At 41.7% G+C, this 18993-nt stretch overlaps 1 protein-coding gene across 3 annotated transcripts in view; it reads right to left on the bottom strand.

Moving 5' to 3' along the window:
• nlgn1 (neuroligin 1) overlaps positions 1 to 18993 on the bottom strand; it is a 289335-nt gene that overhangs the window by 248070 nt on the left and 22272 nt on the right. For 2 of the 3 annotated variants that reach the window (XM_034582770.1, XM_034582771.1), the window contains exon 2: positions 7791 to 8853. In XM_034582770.1, coding sequence (XP_034438661.1) covers positions 7791 to 8328 — 538 coding nt within the window. In that variant the 5' untranslated portion in view covers positions 8329 to 8853. Of the gene's footprint in view, positions 1 to 6936; positions 6997 to 7790; positions 8854 to 18993 lie in introns of all 3 variants that reach the window. The other variant, XM_034582769.1, reaches the window with a different exon arrangement.

The raw sequence follows: 18993 nt of genomic DNA, 5'->3' as shown, positions 1-18993 counted from the left end.
GCTGCAGGAGGGGTGAGTATGGGACTTTGAATTATTTCTAACTGATGAGTCGGGTTCACAAACTGTTGCCTGTGTCAGGTTGAATTTAAAACTTTATTGTTATTGTAATGAACAGCGAGCTTAGAGCAAAGAACGCTCTGCCCCAGTGAATTCTCATTGAATTCCACTCACTCCTTCCAGCAGAGAATTAGGCTAGGACATTAACCAACTGTAAAAGTAACACTAGAAATTACTAAATGTGAGTTTTTTTGTACAGATTAAACTAAGAAGAAGTGAACTTTAAAGGTGCTAATACATGTAGAAATACAGAGCCAGGCTCCAACCACCTCCTGACTGCAGCTCAGTATTTACCGACATGAGAGCGGTACAGAATCAGTCTCTTTTAAACTCTCAGCAAGAACATGAATAAGTGCATTAACCAAAATGTCAAACTAGTCCTTTAAATCCACGTTCACACATACATTCATCAGCCACAATCTTAAAACAGGTCGCTGATTTAACCGTCGTTTCCACAGCAACAGTATTGCCTTTTTTTTTTATTGGGGCCCTGGCAGCTTGTTAAGTTCCATCACAGAGAAAGTGGGAAACCGTTGTCATCACTTTAGATTAATTATGATACTGACCTTTGTACGTTTCTACACACTGGTGAATTATCTGCACAGATTCCAAGTCGATAACTGCACTTGAAGAAAACCGGCCAGTCCTAATAGATGTAATCTGTTCAGAGACACGTGTGTGGCCCCCCTCTGGTCAGCACTCACCACCGCTGGAGACTTGTTTTCACAAAGCAGTCCATTTTTAGTGGGCTTGCATTTTTTTCTCCGGCTACTAAAACTGGATAAACAAAAGGGTTCATTTAAGATGCAGTGATAAAATCTGAAAAGAAAAAACACAAGCCTGCTTGAACAAAGACAAGCCACAGACTGCTAAACACACCAGAAACAATAAACTGTTAAAGTGAAAACAAAACACTGCCCTGATGTTCAGTCTGTGACACTTTATATATTTGTTGTTATAATGAAAAGTGTGATAATTTGTCTTACATGAACTTCCCTTCACCCTCTCACATGTACTCCTGCATCAGCCTGTGTTTTCATGTTACCCATAATGCCGTTTGACAGCCGGCAGAGAAGAGGCCTGAACATGACCGCAGTCAGCTGTGGGTTTTTGTGGAGACTGTGATGATAAAAGTAGAGAAGGAGCAAGACAGAGAGAAAAATAATACAAAAAATGCAAAATGCATGAATCAACTTGCAGAAACCTGAGCATACAGCTTTGTTTGAAAATGCCACATGACAGGTGCCGGTATAAAACTTTCTCTTTTTTTCCAACGCATTACTTTAAGGGATATAAACTTGTTATGGACCCTTTTTCATTTCAGGAAAGGAGCCAAAGCTTTTCAAATATTAATGCATGAGTGTTCGCTGTTGTCTCGGAACAAGCAGCTGTCTCAATAATATTTTAAAGCTACAATATGCACGTTGTGAAAAACAAGCCACCCCTGGCATGAGACTCAAAAGCAAATGTTCTCTGCCGAAGATCCTGGTGGCTGTGGCTGAGTTTAGCTGCGTAAAATGTGCTTATTTATATTTTGTTTTACAGTTGAAGACATTAAAAATATGACAAATATTTTGTTTGCAAGAGGCCAGTGTATCTGCATGCACCACGTGCCAAAAAATGAAAAATGAGCTGAGCTTGAAGCCGCAGTGTGAGGGGAGTAATACTCAGGCCCACACTGGATGTGGGAGCAGCGCAGAGCGCTTTGCTTTATATTTAGGCGCCCATGATATCAGGTCAGAACGTCACAGGCGCGTCTCCTGCGGGTGGGGTCTTTATTTTCTCTGTGTACAGAGTCTGGTTCACAGCAAAATAGAGTGAAAATGATCGTCCACCACAGTTTCAATGTCTATTTGTTGAATATGTCACAAACATCAATATTTTCATCACTGCCTGTAGTCATTTCAAAGTAGAAGCACCATAACGTTTCTGTTCATTCAATCCATTTATTTGTTTCAACAAGGTTTTTATTGCTGTTGCACGACCGGAAGATGCATGGCTCCATTACGTAGAGTCCTGGCATGTAGTCGCATATATAGTCCTACTTTTATTTGAGGAAATACAGTAGTCATACCAGAAACCTCAAATAGCAGCTCTGCATCCAACAGACGCCCGCAAGACGCAACAGATCAGCAACGCAGCCATCATGTGCTGCATACACACACATGCAGTGTGGTGCAGGAGTAAGAGGAGTTGTGTTAGAGCAGAAGCAGGTTCATGTACTTATGGACAGTCTGGACTTCCCACCCTTACTCAAAAACCTGAGAAGGGAAACATCTGTGCACTGCAGCCGGGCTGTTCAATGAGTCTGGGTCATCGCACCTCTCCACGTGAAGACATGTTAAACTTAAATAAAATACTTAAATACTCTAGCTTTAATTTCTTATTCAGCACATTTTATTAAAAAGCACTGTTTGACACCCAGCCAGGCCAATAACAGTCTCATAGCCATAAATACTCTCCACAGCCGACTTTCACACATCGATGCTCATAGTTTTCTTTTCCAAATACACATTATGTGCTTATTTAATAGTATTAAGAAATAGATGGATGGTCTGGTAAATTTTGTTATCAGTACACTTAGTACTGGTCTGTTTTTTTCAAATGTATTTTATTTGTTTTAATATACATACATTAGCAGTGTATATTAAACAGAGCAGCTGCAGTTAACAATTTGATTTCATAAGATCTACAGATCTGACATTCATAGAAGAGCATCTGTAAAAAAAACAATTCCCTTAAGAATGTCACTGTTACTGTTTAGAATGCTCCAATGTTGATGGTTACTGACATATGACAGTGAACAAGCTGTAACTTCAACATGCATGATTTTGTAGCTTGAATATCATCCTTGTATAAAACACAAAGATCCACAAGACTGACAGATTTGCAGCAATGATCTACTCCTGTCATTCATCTCCTCTCAGGCATGTTTCTGTGACACTCAGACTTTGCTATTTTTAATATTTTCTTATATATTTATTTTTCTGAAGTAAATGAAGCTGTCATCTGTGAGAAGTGGATATCTCCTGCATTTACTTCACTTTTCAAAACGAATAGTAAATGCATGCTGCAGGGAGAGCGATGGCCAACTGCAGCGCTGCTGCCTCTGATCTCATTACCTAGACCACTGTCCCAGCATGTGATAACTTAATGACCACACGCCATCCAAGACACATGAAAACACTGCTTTTAACCACAGAAGACTTATTGAAACCAGCGTGGCACAGGACGGTACAATAGAGACAACTCCCATAGCAATTATCCTCTGCCTCCCTGTCCTGGGTCGACTTGTTTTTGTCCTTCTCCCTCTAATGTCGCTCCACGTCTGCCCTTATTTCACTGCTCTTCATCACTGCCCAACGCTGGCACTCGCCCTGGGTCTTCTAACTTTGTTTCTCTGTTGTGGTCGTGCACTCTGCCGTGGCACAGGGACAATAACAAAAGCTCAGCTCCTTGTGCTGGCTGCAGATTTGAATACTGGTCAAAGTCTTAATTAATCAAGACAAGAAAAAGTCCGACCATGATGTCAGTGGTCGATTTTTTCAGTTTTCTGTGACTCAGTCTTTTCAACCTATGGGAACATTCAAGCAAGAACAAGTTCTAAATTTCCTCCTGAGTAAGCGTGATCGAGGGCCCCACATATTCACTCATGATGGTGTTGCACCTGCAGCTGGAGGACATCAGTCTCCCTTTAGACAAAGTGTTTGTGTCTGATGTAAAACAACCAGCTTCATCACACAACAGCTCCAGGTCCACTGAGTGTGCTACTTTAAAGAAGTCAGACTTACTGATAATGTATTTCTTCCAATCCGGCCCTGTTACCACACACACCTAGCCATGAAATTACCCTGTCACTCAACATGATCGGCCCACTCCCTCCACGCACCACTGACTACACATCCTACCACTGTGTCACTGATAATGACTGACGTCCTGAAAATATCGGAGGAATAAAGGGAAAGCCTCTGTAAAAGGAAAGCTGTACAGGTGACTGCAGATCCTCTTAATGTACGATTAGACAAAAAATAAGACCTATATAAGACCACATTATACTGTGTCTGAGAAATGATGATGCTCCTGATGACTGCACTGGAACAACACCTTATTGTGCATGTGAGGAATTTATTTAAACAATTTAATTTAGTTCAAATTCACAAACTTTTTTAAGCAATTCAAAACTGATCAAATCATCACAAAGTGTTTAATCACGCCATATAACCACTAAAATCAAATGTTCAAGGCTGCCGCTTAAAGTGGGCCTTGGGTGCCATGAAAGAAAATGTTCCACATTGAAAGTTGTCACAGCAGCACAGTGATTTGAAAGGATTTGTTTTCTGACTTGCCACCACTACTAAAGATGAAAAGGCAACACAATATCCTTTCATCCATGCTTAACTCTTCTCTGTCTTTATTTATGATGCATTAACAAAGCGACAATACGGAGACTGGTGAACAGGACAGTGCTACTTCGCAATGGCTGCTGGAAATGAAGGCTAACGTATCCAAAGCCTCGGAGATGAGCCTGACCTCTGTCTACTCTGCAACTTTTCCTCCGAGTGGAAAGTGGCTTCATTTTCTCAGCAAAAGTGAGTCAATTAAATCATTTATTTACTCGCCTGTCAGGAGATTCACTCAATGCCACGCCGACCACAACCTACTACAGCCATGTTGTCATTTAGCAATGCTCAGCCCCATCTTTGGCTGACTGCTGTGTAACATTCCCCACATGATGGAACCATTCATTAAGTCAGTCTAACATGGGACTGTGTGCTCCCATTAGGTTGAATAATGTTGACTATGTAAACCTGCCACCATAGGAAAACACCATAGGAATAGTGGTTACATAATATTAACTCAACTTAACTGTCTGCACTCATATGTGCACTCTGGTACTTTGAAAAATAGAGACAGACACATTGTGTGCAATAGGCTTGCATTTGCATTTGCTCCTATGATTCATGTTTAGCCTGGCCTGTCTGAGATTATCACCACAGCTTTATCATGAATTTACAATCGTGGTTTCGGTTAATGCATGTGCTTTGCAAAATGTTGATACCAAAGAGTTTTTTGACCCCAAATGGTATCTGTACTTTTGTTTATATCTATATCTTTTTTGTGTCATCTTTGATTTAAGTCCAAAACATCCCTTTTAACAGAGTACATATTATGGGCTGGTGTGACTGTGTAGGCCATAGCTTGTTGTATGAATCATACAAGAAGCCACTCACTGCTCTTTGAACATTTACACTGATTCTACAACGTATGTCATTTCATTTTTTGGGCCCACATTTATCATTAAACTTTTGAACCTCTACTTCTTGTGCTTTTTATACTTGAGGTGCATAGATAATCTACTGTTCTCATTACATACATAAAAATGTTCCAAGTGGCCTACATGCATTAATGTTAATTTAATGTATGTACACTCTAATTACCCATGGCTCACTGCATAATGCTTAATCAAGTATTTGCTGTGGGAGTACTGTATGTAAAGTGTGAGAATGGCGTTTTTTATAAGAATAAATTAATTTCTTTCCAACGGCAGGATGTAAATTAAAAGCAAAGCAGCCTCAAGTGTAACAAGGTCACAAATTTAACATTTCGCTTTTTCTTCTGCATCGTGCATTGTTTGCTCGACCTAATCTCCCTTTTCCATGCAATGAAAAAAATCTGGGTCTGTCTGGTACTTGGTTGCATGATGACAATATGACCAAATATGTAAGCTTTCATAATCTCCCATTTTAAATGCATTGTACATACTCTGTACATCTCTGCACAACACATTTGAGGAGAGGCGCAGTGAGAGCGCACATGTGTCTGTGTAGTGAGAAGAGAAGGAATGTGCACTAAGTGATAATATACACTGCTGCCAAGACAATGACATTAACACCCCAAGCTTACAAAGGACACTGTCAGTGTCTCTCTCTCTCTCTCTCTCTCTCTCTCTCTCTCTCTCTCTCTCTTTCTCACACCCACACACCCACAGTATATACATAGAAGAGTACGAGGCTGCGGGAAGGGGAGGGGGAGGGGGAGTAGGAGGAGGACATTATCTTGATGAAACAGTGGTTGATACAGAAGCCCGAGCAAACCTGAACACAGCTCTGCTTTCTTTTAATGGAGATTACACAGTCTGGGTCCAGCCTGAGCTCATCTTCTTTAACACTGCATACGACTACATCACTCTGTGTGTGTGTGTGTGTGTGTGTGTGCGTGTGTGTGTGTGTGTGTGTGTGTGTGTGTGTGTGTGTGTTTGTGTCAGGGGACGTGTGCCTGATCTAATAAATGTGCCGCCATCTCCTCGCACATCAACCATCATTACCGCGCACCTTCCGACCCCACACCTGGCGTCCAATCCAATCTCCCAATGTGGCCGACCAATGAGAGCACACAGCAGTGAACCACGGGAGTCTGATGCTCTGACTCTGCCTCGCCCTCGTCCTGACTTCACAGAGTCTACAAATCACATGGCTGATTCAGGGTTTTAGTAGCGGATATGTTACTCTTTCTATCTGCAGGATATCTAATGGTCCTTAGCAACTCTGACAAATATGGAAAGGTCATTCCTCCTCTTCTCACTTCTACTATATTAAGTCAGTGGAAGACTGGGTCTGACAGCTTGGTTTTCCTACTTTGCTTTGTAAAATTGGCCTTAAATTTACTCCCAGGTAGCGTTTCAAAGTCCACCCCGGTTTTAAATTCGGCATTCTTAAAACCTGCAGATGCCCTGAGTCAAGGGCTGAATAATTCGTAGACCTTGATCTTCCAATTTCTCTCTGCTGCACGACACAGCTCCTCTTCCTCATTTTTCTTCCTGTTTTCAGGCTGTGTCTTCTTTCTGTGGCATTGTACAAGTTGCGTTCAGATCATACATACCTCCTTGTCTACATATTTTCTTGCCCGGTTTCCTGGCACATTCCTTGGATATTCTTTTGACTGTAAAATGAATAGAAGACTAAAGAATAACATGGAGCCCCTGGACACGCAACATATACACACGCCCACACACACGCACACACGCACACAAACACGCACACGAGCTGCATGCACACACACTCACACACACACAAAGCTGATTGGGAGAAAAAGACTTAGAAAAAGAGGGAAAGGGAGAAATAAAGACAGAGGGGAAAGAATGAATCACACCAGCTCAATCAGCGCAGCATTCAGCCTATCAGTCAGCCAGCCAGTCATTCAGCCAGTCAGCCAAATCAATCAGTGATGATCATGACAACGACTGTCTTGTTTAATGAACTGTAGCCATTGTGGCGGAGCACAATAGGCTATGATGAGCTAGGGGAGGTTAAGAGGGAGGGGCGGGTATGGCGATGGGGAGAAGGAGGAGAAGGAGCGACAGGGAGGTGGAGAAGGAGAGAGGGTTAGAGAGGATGGAGGGAAGGAGACTGATGGAATTGGACTGTATGGATGGCCGCCCCACACACGCACGCTCTCTCACACACATATGACAACCATTCTGTCACTCACAAAACCACTCTGACACACTCATGTACTTAAAGCAGTGTCATGCACATTAAACATGCACAAGGTCATGCTTCCCTTCAACTGACAGACAGACAGACAGGGACTGAGACAGGAATGCACACTCACATACTTAAAACACATCCCGACAACTCTTCTGTCAACCAGAAGGTTGTGGGTTCAAATCCTTCCACCCTTGCGCCCCAGTGTTTCCCCAACCATCCTACCCTGGGTCCCGCAGGCTAACTCACCATCCTCAGTGGGGACGTAGATGTTAAGATAGAGGCAGTCTTCGCTCTGGTCCTGGACGTACGTGGACACGATGTCAATGCTGTTGGTAAACCACACAGGCAGCATCACATCTGGCAGACGGCCCTCCACGATGCTCTGAGGGCACACTGGGGCAAAGTGTGTGGCGTTGCGCACCTCAGGCCACGTTGCCGGCGGCTCGGGTGGCTGAAAGCGGTGCTCGCCAGTGGGCGGGGCAGCATATGGGACGCCCAGGAACTGCACGACTGGACCCAGGATCTCATTGTTGAGCTCTTTCTTGACACCACGCAGCCTGCCGTAGACAGTGGTGACCACGGGGTCGTTCTCATCGAGTTTCTGAGCTGACACGGCAGCTGGGGATGCCTGCAGCAGCAGCAGTCCCAGCCATATTAGAGAGGACGCCCACCGATTGGCCCTCAAGGAAACTTCAAGTCCTACGTATCCCATCATCCTTGTCCCGTCCTCGGCAGACTGAAATAGTCGACACCCAGTCCTCGAATGGTGCCTCCACCGGGTCATAGCTGCTACTCCTTGAACTCAACTTCCTTGCTGTGTCCTCTTTTGTACTTTCCGATTAAAAATTCCTTGTTTTCTTTTTTCTCACTTAAGCCATTTGATACAAACACACAATTACACTCCAATTCTCATATTCACACACAGGCATAAGTAGCTCCGGAACAGATGGGGGTGGTGGTTGCTAATGATCCTCTTTAAAATCCAGGCAGTGTAAATCATCCGGTGGAAATGTAGCAGCCATCAGTTTCCTCCAGCTTGGTGACGGGAAATCTGGGAACTATTCCTCGCAATAAGGAAAATATACTCCTCCAAAAGGTCCTGCCGACAACCTCTGCAATGAGGAAGTAAACTTGAATATCATATTTATGTGCCACTATCTCAGCAGGTAGACGAGCCAGTTAGTGATGAGGGTTCCCATCCCCCTGAGGCGAGGATCCTGCCACACGGAGCAGCGGAAGCAGGTGGTTGCAGTGCACCAGATGTAGCGTCTGGACTTGGATCAGCTCCGGCCAGTTCAAGGTCTGTCCCCTGTAACACAGAGAGAAAGTGGCAATGAGCAGTCGTACAAATAACGGGTCACATATGTATTTTCACTTTTGTTTTTCTTTCCTCTTGCAAAACATTTAATTCAACCATTTGCAGAATGGACGTGTGATTTGTTTTACATCCATATGCGATGAAAGAGGAGCACAGCATCTCATTATAACAGAACGGCAGTTGGTGAAGGTGTCAATCAGTAAACATGGTAACAGATGCTTACTGGTCATGATGGAGTTTGTCCTACAGTTTATGCCCTACCCTTCATATGGAGTGACCTTTTATGGGGGAGAACCATCGAATACAGATGCTTCCTGCCAGCAACACAGCGCAACGTCAAGGTTGAGGTCAAGGTTGAGGACAGACATGAAGTGGGTCTGTCTTTCATGTTTAACCACTTTCCCATTGAAGATACCATAGTTGCCAAGCACAAATATTGTACAAAGTTAAAAAAGCATCACTGACTGGCAGCAATGCATGGAGATATGAAGATGAAGTAGAGATTAGTATGGTAACAGTTACTACATTAACCAAACTTAATATGGCAAAAGAATATCTGAAATTGTAATATTTGCATGATGTATATTTGCTTTCGAATGCCTGGTTATTTTTTTCTCCCTTACACAACTACCGTTTAGACATGAATAGCAGTTTTATAATTTGCACCGTCCTTGTGGCTTTCCTCTTAAATGGTTACCAAAATGTGGACACACTTCTAAAAGAAGTGTGTCCACATTTTCCAGTGCATTAGTTTGTCAGGATTTGCTTTTCCCTCCTAATAATGTGTGGCCCACACGAATAGAAGCCATTTATCACATGAATTCCCTGATCATACAGAAGCACATGCTAGCTCCTGTATCTCGACGCCTGCTAGGTTACTTGCTCTGGTGGGATCCATGAGTGTCAAATTTCTTTATTGTCGTTGCTGCTGGAAGATAACCAGGAAAAACAAAATCACAAAATATCTGCAAGACAGCTTAAGAAAATGATGTCCCGCCATGTTCAAATATTTTTTTCCTGATTTAGGGCTCCAAACTAAGACAAACAAATAAGAATATCAAAAAGTATGTACAGAGAACAAAATGCACAATATATCATATTGCAAACTATAAGGAGCGAGGCTAGTGAAAATAAATATCTGCTGACACAGAGAAGTGACTGAACTCAATCCTAATTCATTTCTCACCTTAAAGAACCAGACAGGAGATATTTTAAGAGGAAAATCTGTGTGTGTGTGTGTGTGTGTGTGTGTGTGTGTGTGTGTGTGTGTGTGTGTGAGCTGTTTATGTAAGTGTGTGCATGGGTGTGCAATGTAGAACACAAGGGCTTGTCGTGCCCAGTATGAGTTTTTCTATGTTTTTTCCACACTGCTTAGGAGTCAGTGTTCCACATGGATGAGCTCACCTTCAGATTTCATACACTGAGGAAATCCTATTTACTGCAGCTGCACACACGAATTGCCGAGAGACATGGACACTCGGTTTCCTGCAATTTGCCAGCGAGGAGCGGCTGACCCGGGAGCCTCAGACAAACAACCAGGTAAAGTTTAGGATAACACTGCTGGTAGATAATGGTAGTGAATTGATTATTTTAAAGATAAAACAGACTCCTGCCAATCATCGTAGCCACCCTCTTTAACAGAAATGGGAAAATACGTCACAGCCACAGCAGTCTCCAATAGCTCAACACTCTGCATCTGTGGCAGCTCTATTGAGCTTTAGGCGTGCATGTGGGTTTGAGCATGTTAGCTGCACCCGCCTGCTGTGTGTCCTTGGGTCAGACTTGGATCAGACCCTGGCCTGCCTGACAAACTTACTCAACACATATAGTTGGGTTGATTTCATACCCAGCAAACAGGAGGCTGTGTCCATATTTGACACAGCGCTGAGTTGCAAAAATATTCCAAAATCACACATAATGACACAACTGTTTAATGTAATCAGTCAACAGAAGGTCTACAAAAGGTCTTATTTTGATATCCTCTCCAGATGTCCTTAATACAACTCCTATTTTGATATACTCCTTATAGTCACTATAGATGACTTACATCAACCATCAACAACCAACCTGGTGCATTGCAATAATGTTTCATAACTTTGAATAAGCAGCCTGTAAAATTATAATAATTACAGTTAGTATACTGTGTGATATTATGTGTATTTTAAGATTAAATGATTTATTGTTATTGTAGGTGAATTGCACCAATGTCTGCAGCTGTCACTGTGGTACTAGCTCAAACAAATCTGTGAGGTATTATCCACCCCTTATTATCACTTGTTTGAGTTTAGAGGGGATTTAGAGTGAGAAACAGTTTCAATCGCTGTGGAACTGATAAAACCCAAGAGCTGGAAACCTGTTGTGTTGCTATTACAACAGGATGTCACCCATCTTCAATATTCGAGACAGGTTTTTAGAGGGTCAGTCAGTGTTATTTCTTTCTTTATTTATGCCCAAACTTGAATCCCATAATTTCTTCAGAACAATGGCTCTATAAGGACTTATTTCTGTTCATTCACCATAATCCAGATTGGAGAAGTTCCCCATATTCTCTTCTATGTTACCTTCAGTAATGTATGTACAGGGCTGTATGCTTTATTAGTATCAGTTCTCATCGGGCTACATGTTGGTCACAGTAACCATCTGCTTCTTCTGAATCCTCTGTGGGTCTCCATGCGCATTGTAATAACATTGCGTTGTTGAATTGAAGTCTGCTGACCAGGTAAAGCTGCTTTCAGACACGCACTGCACTGCGCCGCTCCTCCGTATTTTCTCCAGAGGAGGTGCATGTGTGAATGCAATTGTCCGAGTGAGATTCTCCTCACGATGAGTGAGCATAGTGGGGGATCCCCGCTGGATTCACCACTAGCAAGTGGGGAGGTTGATAACGCTTCTAACGCGCAAATGCAAAAATGAAAATAACAAAAAGTAAACAAATATCTCCCAGTGTTGACAATACCAAAGAAGATGTGAAGAGAGTTTGTGGAGATAAGAGCTGACACCAGTGTGTGTGTGTGTGTGTGTGTGTGTGTGTGTGTGTGTGTGTGTTGTCAAGAAAATCATGTGATCTCTGCAGTGGAGTTAATACATCACTTCAGGTCTTTGCCTGCTGCACCCAGCTGCTCCACCTCTCGCCTGAATAATGCGGAGGATATGTTGCTGTTCTGAACGCGTCTGTGCAGAAATCCTCCTGCTGTGTTGTGCATGTTTGAAATGTAAACTCTGGTAAAACTCAGTAGCCAATTCTCCCGATTTTACCTGCAGGTCTGAAAATGGAAAAACAGAGTTGTGATTGCCCGTCTGATGTCAGGACTAACAAGTGTGAAGTTAAGACTTAAAAATAATTTAAGGTTGTAGGTGTGTGCTGTGCTTCTTGAAATTGATCTGCATATTTTTAAAAGTTGTGCATTGCGTCTACTGCAGCAGTCGTTTTAAGGAACTAAACTAAATAAATGAACAAACAGCTTGAAGGGTGAATATAAAAACAGTTATGCACTAATATTTCTGCCCCATTCCCCACAAATAATATCCTTCAATAATTGCAGTATGAAAACTTGAGGGATGGCCAAAGATGTGTTTTGCGAAGCAACAGTGCTATTTGACGTTTGACGAATGAATCCTAATCAGTTCATCTTTGAATTCAAGTGGCGTTTGTGCCAGACATAATGAAACTCCCTCTAAGGGTTCCTGTGATACTGCATCCACGAGAAAAAGATGCGAGTTTAGATGAACAACCCAAAAACCTGCAGGGAAGCAGGTTTGTGCAGTCACAGCAACTGCTCTGAGTAAAAGTTGCTGCCAAATTTGAAGAGTTTCCTTCAGGGCGTCTCTGACATGATGTCTATGCAGATGGACATGATTCCTATGATGGTGCAGAGTTTACAATAATGCAACAACCATCATTATGGAAATACGTTGTTCCGTGCTTAACTTTTCTAAAGTTTTGTTTTCGTCATTATCATGCATGTTGACCACTCACCCTCGTCAACCCTGAAAATAACTGCGAAGCCTGGTCTCCGATTTGTGTGTCTTCAGGGCAAACCCGATCTGTGTTCTCATTACCAGACTTCACTAGAATGTAGCCCGTCTCTCTTGCCGTGTTTGGAAGGTTCTATTTGTGTGTCTGCATTTTGCTGCATTATTTGTGAGTGAGGACCTAAATTCACCAGTGAACAGGGGTGTGTTCTATTTCTGTCAGAAGTCAGGGGAGTGGTTTAATGAGGAACATGACTGTATACAATAAGATAGGATATTTTTGGAACCATGCCATTGGAGATAGACGGAGCTACTTTACCTTTAGAGATTTCACTGCACACAAATGTAGCCTTACAACACACAAACAGAACTGTGTTTCTGACATAGAGAACATTATTTTTGAAGTATTAACACAGCGACTGCACTCAGCAGGAACTCACAGGTGTGTCTTAACGTTTACCTGGACAAACATCTGACACTACTACTATATTGTATTTACTAGTGTAGATAACTGCCGGGTAAATCATTATCTGTGTTGCATTTGCCTTCAATGACACCACTTTGTCTGTGGTCTCTCCGTGTAAAAATGATTAAATGTCTGCTTTTCTTTTCCCTACAATTTTAACTGACCTGGCTGGCTGACAAATGTACCCTCTCTCACACACACACACACACACACGCACACACAGAATGCAGGTTATTAGGAGAGCAGCAACACCCATTAACTGAACTACACCTAATATATGTCTGATTTAGTTTTTCCCAAAGAAGCAGATCTCTAAAGTTGTGCTGTACACATCCAGAACACCATGAAGCCCGCCAGAAACTTAATAGTGTTTGTTGTAATCGTGTATTGATTCAATTATTATTATAATCTTTCATCTCCACTCTTACCCTGAAGGGAGGGAGGGTATTCTACCAGATCCCCTTTATAAACTCAACATGATAATGGACTCAAGTTGGTTGGACTCGATGTAGCTTTTTTTTTACTATTTTTAAGTTTTCATCATTACGTGAGCAGACAGTCAGAGAGAGATTTGGGTGAAAAGAGGTTAAGGGGGACATGCAACTAGGGTCCTCTTTGCCAGGGGTCAAAGGGATCTTTTTGTTGTTTTATGGCATGAGCTTTAACCATTCAGCTTGAAAACTTCAAAACAGACAGAACTAGATTCCAGAGCTACACGTATACACACCATCATACACTCAGGGACTCTCAGGAGGAGGAGTCCAGGAACATACAAAACAAAACTGTGCAGACACCTGTCCAATATCACCAGAATCAAATGACTCAACTATCATCAATAATTGTGTCTTTTTAACTTTAAGTGTAGGCTTTGATCGTCTGTGTGATTAAAAGCAGAGACGTCAGACAGACTACACTGAAAATACAGTCCTGTGAAGTGAAATGAAATGAAATGAAATGAAAAGATGAGTCCCAGTCTCAAGCAGCTTGGCAGGAGAGGAATTTCCAACTTGTCAATGAAACTAAGAACAAACAAAGAAGAGAATCAACTGTGAAGAGCGCAGAGAACATCTCTCCGACAGAGTTGTGTAAGACTGGTATCATCCCTGCCCAGGAGGATCCCATCTGTCATCAGAAATAAAGGCAGATGTAGCAAATATTTAAAAAAATAAATAAAAGAAAGCCACCTTACTCATGAAGGAGCTATTAACTTGTGTTGCGGTTGGTTCTTTATTGTGAACCTCTCAATATAGTTTAAATACTTAAATTAATTGACTTCATTCTTGTTAGACTTTGGCTACTCGAGTGACCAGACGTGTACAACATTTTGTTTTATATCATGTGTATAATATTACAATATTTTTCTAATGCAAGTTAATGCAAGACATTAAATGGGACACATTGAGAAATTGTTTACTTCTTGATTTGAACAAATGAAAGCTCAGACAAGATTTAATTATCTTAAAGCAACTAATTACAACTTGTTTCTAACTTATTGTGCATTAATGTATTAATTGTCCATAATAAAAGAAAAAGAAAAAGCCTCTTCAGGACCATGTGAATCTACAGTAGTTTAATCAGACAACTTAAACAACACATCGTCATCAGGTTTGAATCCAAACTGGATCTTGCCCAGTCTGATTGTTGAGAAGCAAATAGATGAATCGCTCATGTAAAATAACTAAAATCAAGTGTGTGTGTGTTTTATATTTTCCCATGGCTCAGATAAAAAACCTCAATGGTCTCATGGCATTTACATAAATCTCACAGAAACATACTGGGCATTTCCTGGAGATGTTCTGTGGCCTATTGTGATCAAAGTCACGACTGCTCATTTTCAGCAGCCTGTTGTGTTTGAGCATGTGGTAATTTTCCATCAATATACAAAAACGCATGTGTATTCCACTGGTTTCCTCATTTGACATGATCCAAAGGGACCATTTAGCGTGCCTCAGTTTGCTAAAAGTAAAAGAGGTTTAGTCGGCAATTCTTCTGTGTCCCTGAACAAATAACAAAAAACTGCTGACTTTTAAAGGCGGCCGACGAAGCAGTTTATCCTCTGGCATCAACATGGCAGCTACCATGAAATCGCACAATGAATATGCACATGTGCACGGCTCTCATGTAGCCTCCGCAACAAAAGGAAACAATTTAAATGGGAACTCATTCTGGTTTAAACACATTTTGGCTCATTTTTTTTCACGTGACCATGGGGATTGCATTGAATAAGCCGTCAGTCAAAATAGATGAATAAAAGAATAGATTATAGATTTTCCAATCTTCAGCAAGTGTGTGTGTGTGTGTGTGTGTGTGTGTGTGTGTGTGTGTGTGTGTGTGTGTGTGGTCCAGGTATTATTCAAATCGTGAGGACCTGAATTTGTTTACATAGTCACATTTTGGACAAAGCAAATCTGCATATTGTAAATCATTGCATTACAAGGTGAATACATGTTTTAAGGCCAGGTTAAGGTTACGTTTAGGTTATGGTTAAGGGTAAGGGTAAGGCTACTAGTAACAATAAATGAGGTCAGAGTAAATCTCCAGGAAATATACTCATGCACGCACACACACAGAAATATGACCATTTCTTTGATTTTCGAATTTGCGACATAAAGTAAGTACATAGTATTTATGAGAAACAGGGGTGACGTGGTTTATTATCTTACTTTGATGTTCTAAGAGAGCGAGCTATGGAGTCATGTGTTCCAGCTCAAGCTGCATTGAAATGTTATAGTATATGATTAGAAATGAGTTTCTTAGCCTTGCCATTGTTTATGACCTACAATCTAGGAGAGTGGGAGAGAGCTACTGCAACTGTGTATGTACTTAGTGTAGCTCATTCCTCTGTGTTATAGGTGAATAAGTGTGTTAAATAATACAACTCTCTCCTTTTCTTACATTGTTGCTCTTCCACCTTTATATAAAGGTTTTGTTAAGATAATTAACAAATAAGATAAGATAAAAATTGCAGGCTTTTTATGGATCTGTGTGCAGGTACGTCAGTGAATCTTAATCATATTACAGTCATTTTGACTTTTTTTTTTATTTTGACCAATAATTTAATATATGAATCTATTTATATGTGTATAGCATCAAGCATAATTTTGTAAAGTGCCGATATTTTGTTGATTTCAATATGTTGTATTACCATTAAAAGCTGTACAGCACTAGTACTTGGGGGTGAGCGAGAGCCCGTGTGTCTGCTCCCAAAGCGACTCTGTGATTCTGAACAAATGAACAACTGTGGGGTGGCTGCTGTTTCTTCATCTTAGGAAAGACAAAAAGTAAATGTGTCAAACTGCACTCAAATATGCAGAAAGATCTTTTTTCCACTGGCATTCATTTCCTCTCTTTAAATATTCAGAAAAGACTGAATATGGAAGTTGATGTCTTTCTAAAGCGGTCTATTTCTTCACTTTAAAACCACGGATGTGACAGTTTGCATCTGCTCTGGTTATTTTGTCGAAGGTCTCTCGGGACACAGGCGGCAGTCGGTCGAGTGGCAACAACACAGGAGTGGAGGTGAGGCATTAAAGGAGCAAACAGTTTGAGTTTCCCATCTGCCAGCTCAGAAACAGGAGTAGAAATCCCCCTGTTTTTTGTTTTTTCCTCTGTGAAACATCTGTTGAGTCATTCTAAGTAATCCCAGGCGTGGTGCTCTCTCTCCAGTCAAACCCCACAGAGAAGCAACAATTGCCAACTCAAAGCACACATGGTGATGGAGCTGACAGTCATCTCCTCCATCCTCCCAGCCCGAACAGCCATGCCGGCAGACAGATGCCCTCCCATCCCTCCTCCCAGCCGCCACGTTGCTAAACAAACGTCTGCTTATCAACTGCTGTGCACAAACACGCAGAAAAAAAACAATTATATGAACACAAACAAACGCAAAGCAGAAAGACAGAGAGGCAGCGAGAGAGTACTGAAAAGGAAGCTGTTTCCATTGATTGTTGCCCTGTGTTGTTCCATAAAGTTGGCAAGTGTTGCTCTTTGTTGTCACGGAAACATGAACTGCTGGTGAGTGAACAAGTGGAACACTGGTCATAAAGTAAACAGGAAAACATCCAGATCTGATCTCGTCAAACCTTGAAACCTGAAAGAAAACTTCAGAGATTGTGTTCGAAAACATCAATAGTCAAGCACTGTGTCTTCACTCTTTTATCTGTATCACAGTATCACAATTGTGACACACTGCAGCTTAACAAGCATACAGTAAGTGTCCGTCCGCACTACAGTCATCCTGGGACAATGGTCCTCAAAGTGAAGAGACACCAGCAGGAAACTGCTCCCTTAGGCAAGACACTATGACGAGCAGCAGCAGCAAGGCATGAACCATACACAGCGGAACGACCACAGGGGCAGAGGATGCATCCATCCCAGGGCACTTAGTAAGGGCCCTCTACTGAGCTATACCTTTTGGCTGGACTGCAACAGAGGTGATGAGGTGGAGGACAGTAGCCCAGCAGTCGGTGATGTTTCCAGCAGCCGTGCCAGCACAGGACCTGGTTGCCAACATTTTAATCCAGGAGGAGTACCCGACTGATACATAACTTCAAAAACCGTACTCTCACCACCGACATGATCTGAGCTGTGCTTGAGCATGGCAGTCAGCGGGGTTTAAAGGATATCTATAATGCCGTGTGTGCATTGCGTACTGTCTTGCTTTTGGTGCCCATGTTTTCAGGTTAGAGCGTCTCAGATGCGTGAGCCGCGCTGCTCTTCTAGAGGGTAGAGCTCTTGCTTGTTTTTCTTCACGTAACAAACGTGGTTGACACAAAAATAGACAGCGAAAATTATCTTTCACCACAGTTTCAATCTTGTCAATATATGTTCAAAAAAACATTTTAATCCATTTTAATTTGCAAAATGTCCTGCACCTGTTTTAAATTAAAAGCATGCAGCATTTCTGTTGAGTGAATCAATTTATTTGTTTTAACATGGGATGTGGGCCGCTGTGTCTTTTTTTGTATTGGAATGGGCCTTGTAGCGCTGTGGACCACTGTATCTATTTTAGTCGCTGTCTGTCTCATCCCTTGCTGTCCAAGGTCCTGAAACACTTTGTTCCCCAGTACAAACTCGTCTCATAGTGGGCCCACTGTATGTTTTCTTAGACACAGGCTTGCTTTGCTCAATAAGTGGCAATTTGTGTTATTGGGTTGGATAGGATATTATATATATATAAGCTATTTTACAGATGAGAACATTAAAATTACATTACAAGTAGGGCCCTTTGATAGTGCCCCTCTGGCCCCTCTGTGCAGAGAGTCTAGGTCCACCCCTGCCCCCTCTAACCTGTCATACCATTGTCAAAGGTAATGCACATGGAACATGGTCAGTGGCCTCAAACTCAAAGCTTTAAGTAAGGTTAAGTTAAAAGTTATGTGAGAGTGATTGTTCCCTCTGCTATAGAAGTGTATCTGTCATAAACACCCCAAAACAACATTTGAAGAAATTTATTTTTATGATCTAATGATATTTGCTTTCTCACTACAATAATATTTTAATTGTAATGGTTTTACTTGTCTGATTTCTACTTTGACACCGAGCTGTTCAGTACTTTACACTGCCACTCTTTCAAATAACTTAGTAATGCAAAATGTTAAAACTAGGGATGCACCGATATGGAAATTCTTGGCCAATACCGATACCAATATTTAAAACAACAATCTAGCCGATAGCCGATACCGATATTTGTT

This window comes from Hippoglossus hippoglossus, chromosome 4, assembly GCF_009819705.1.
Source record: "Hippoglossus hippoglossus isolate fHipHip1 chromosome 4, fHipHip1.pri, whole genome shotgun sequence".
In the NCBI taxonomy this organism is placed as follows: Eukaryota; Metazoa; Chordata; class Actinopteri; order Pleuronectiformes; family Pleuronectidae; genus Hippoglossus; species Hippoglossus hippoglossus.
The sequence above is the reverse complement of the archived record's forward strand: the minus strand, read 5'-3'. Positions and strand labels throughout refer to the sequence as shown.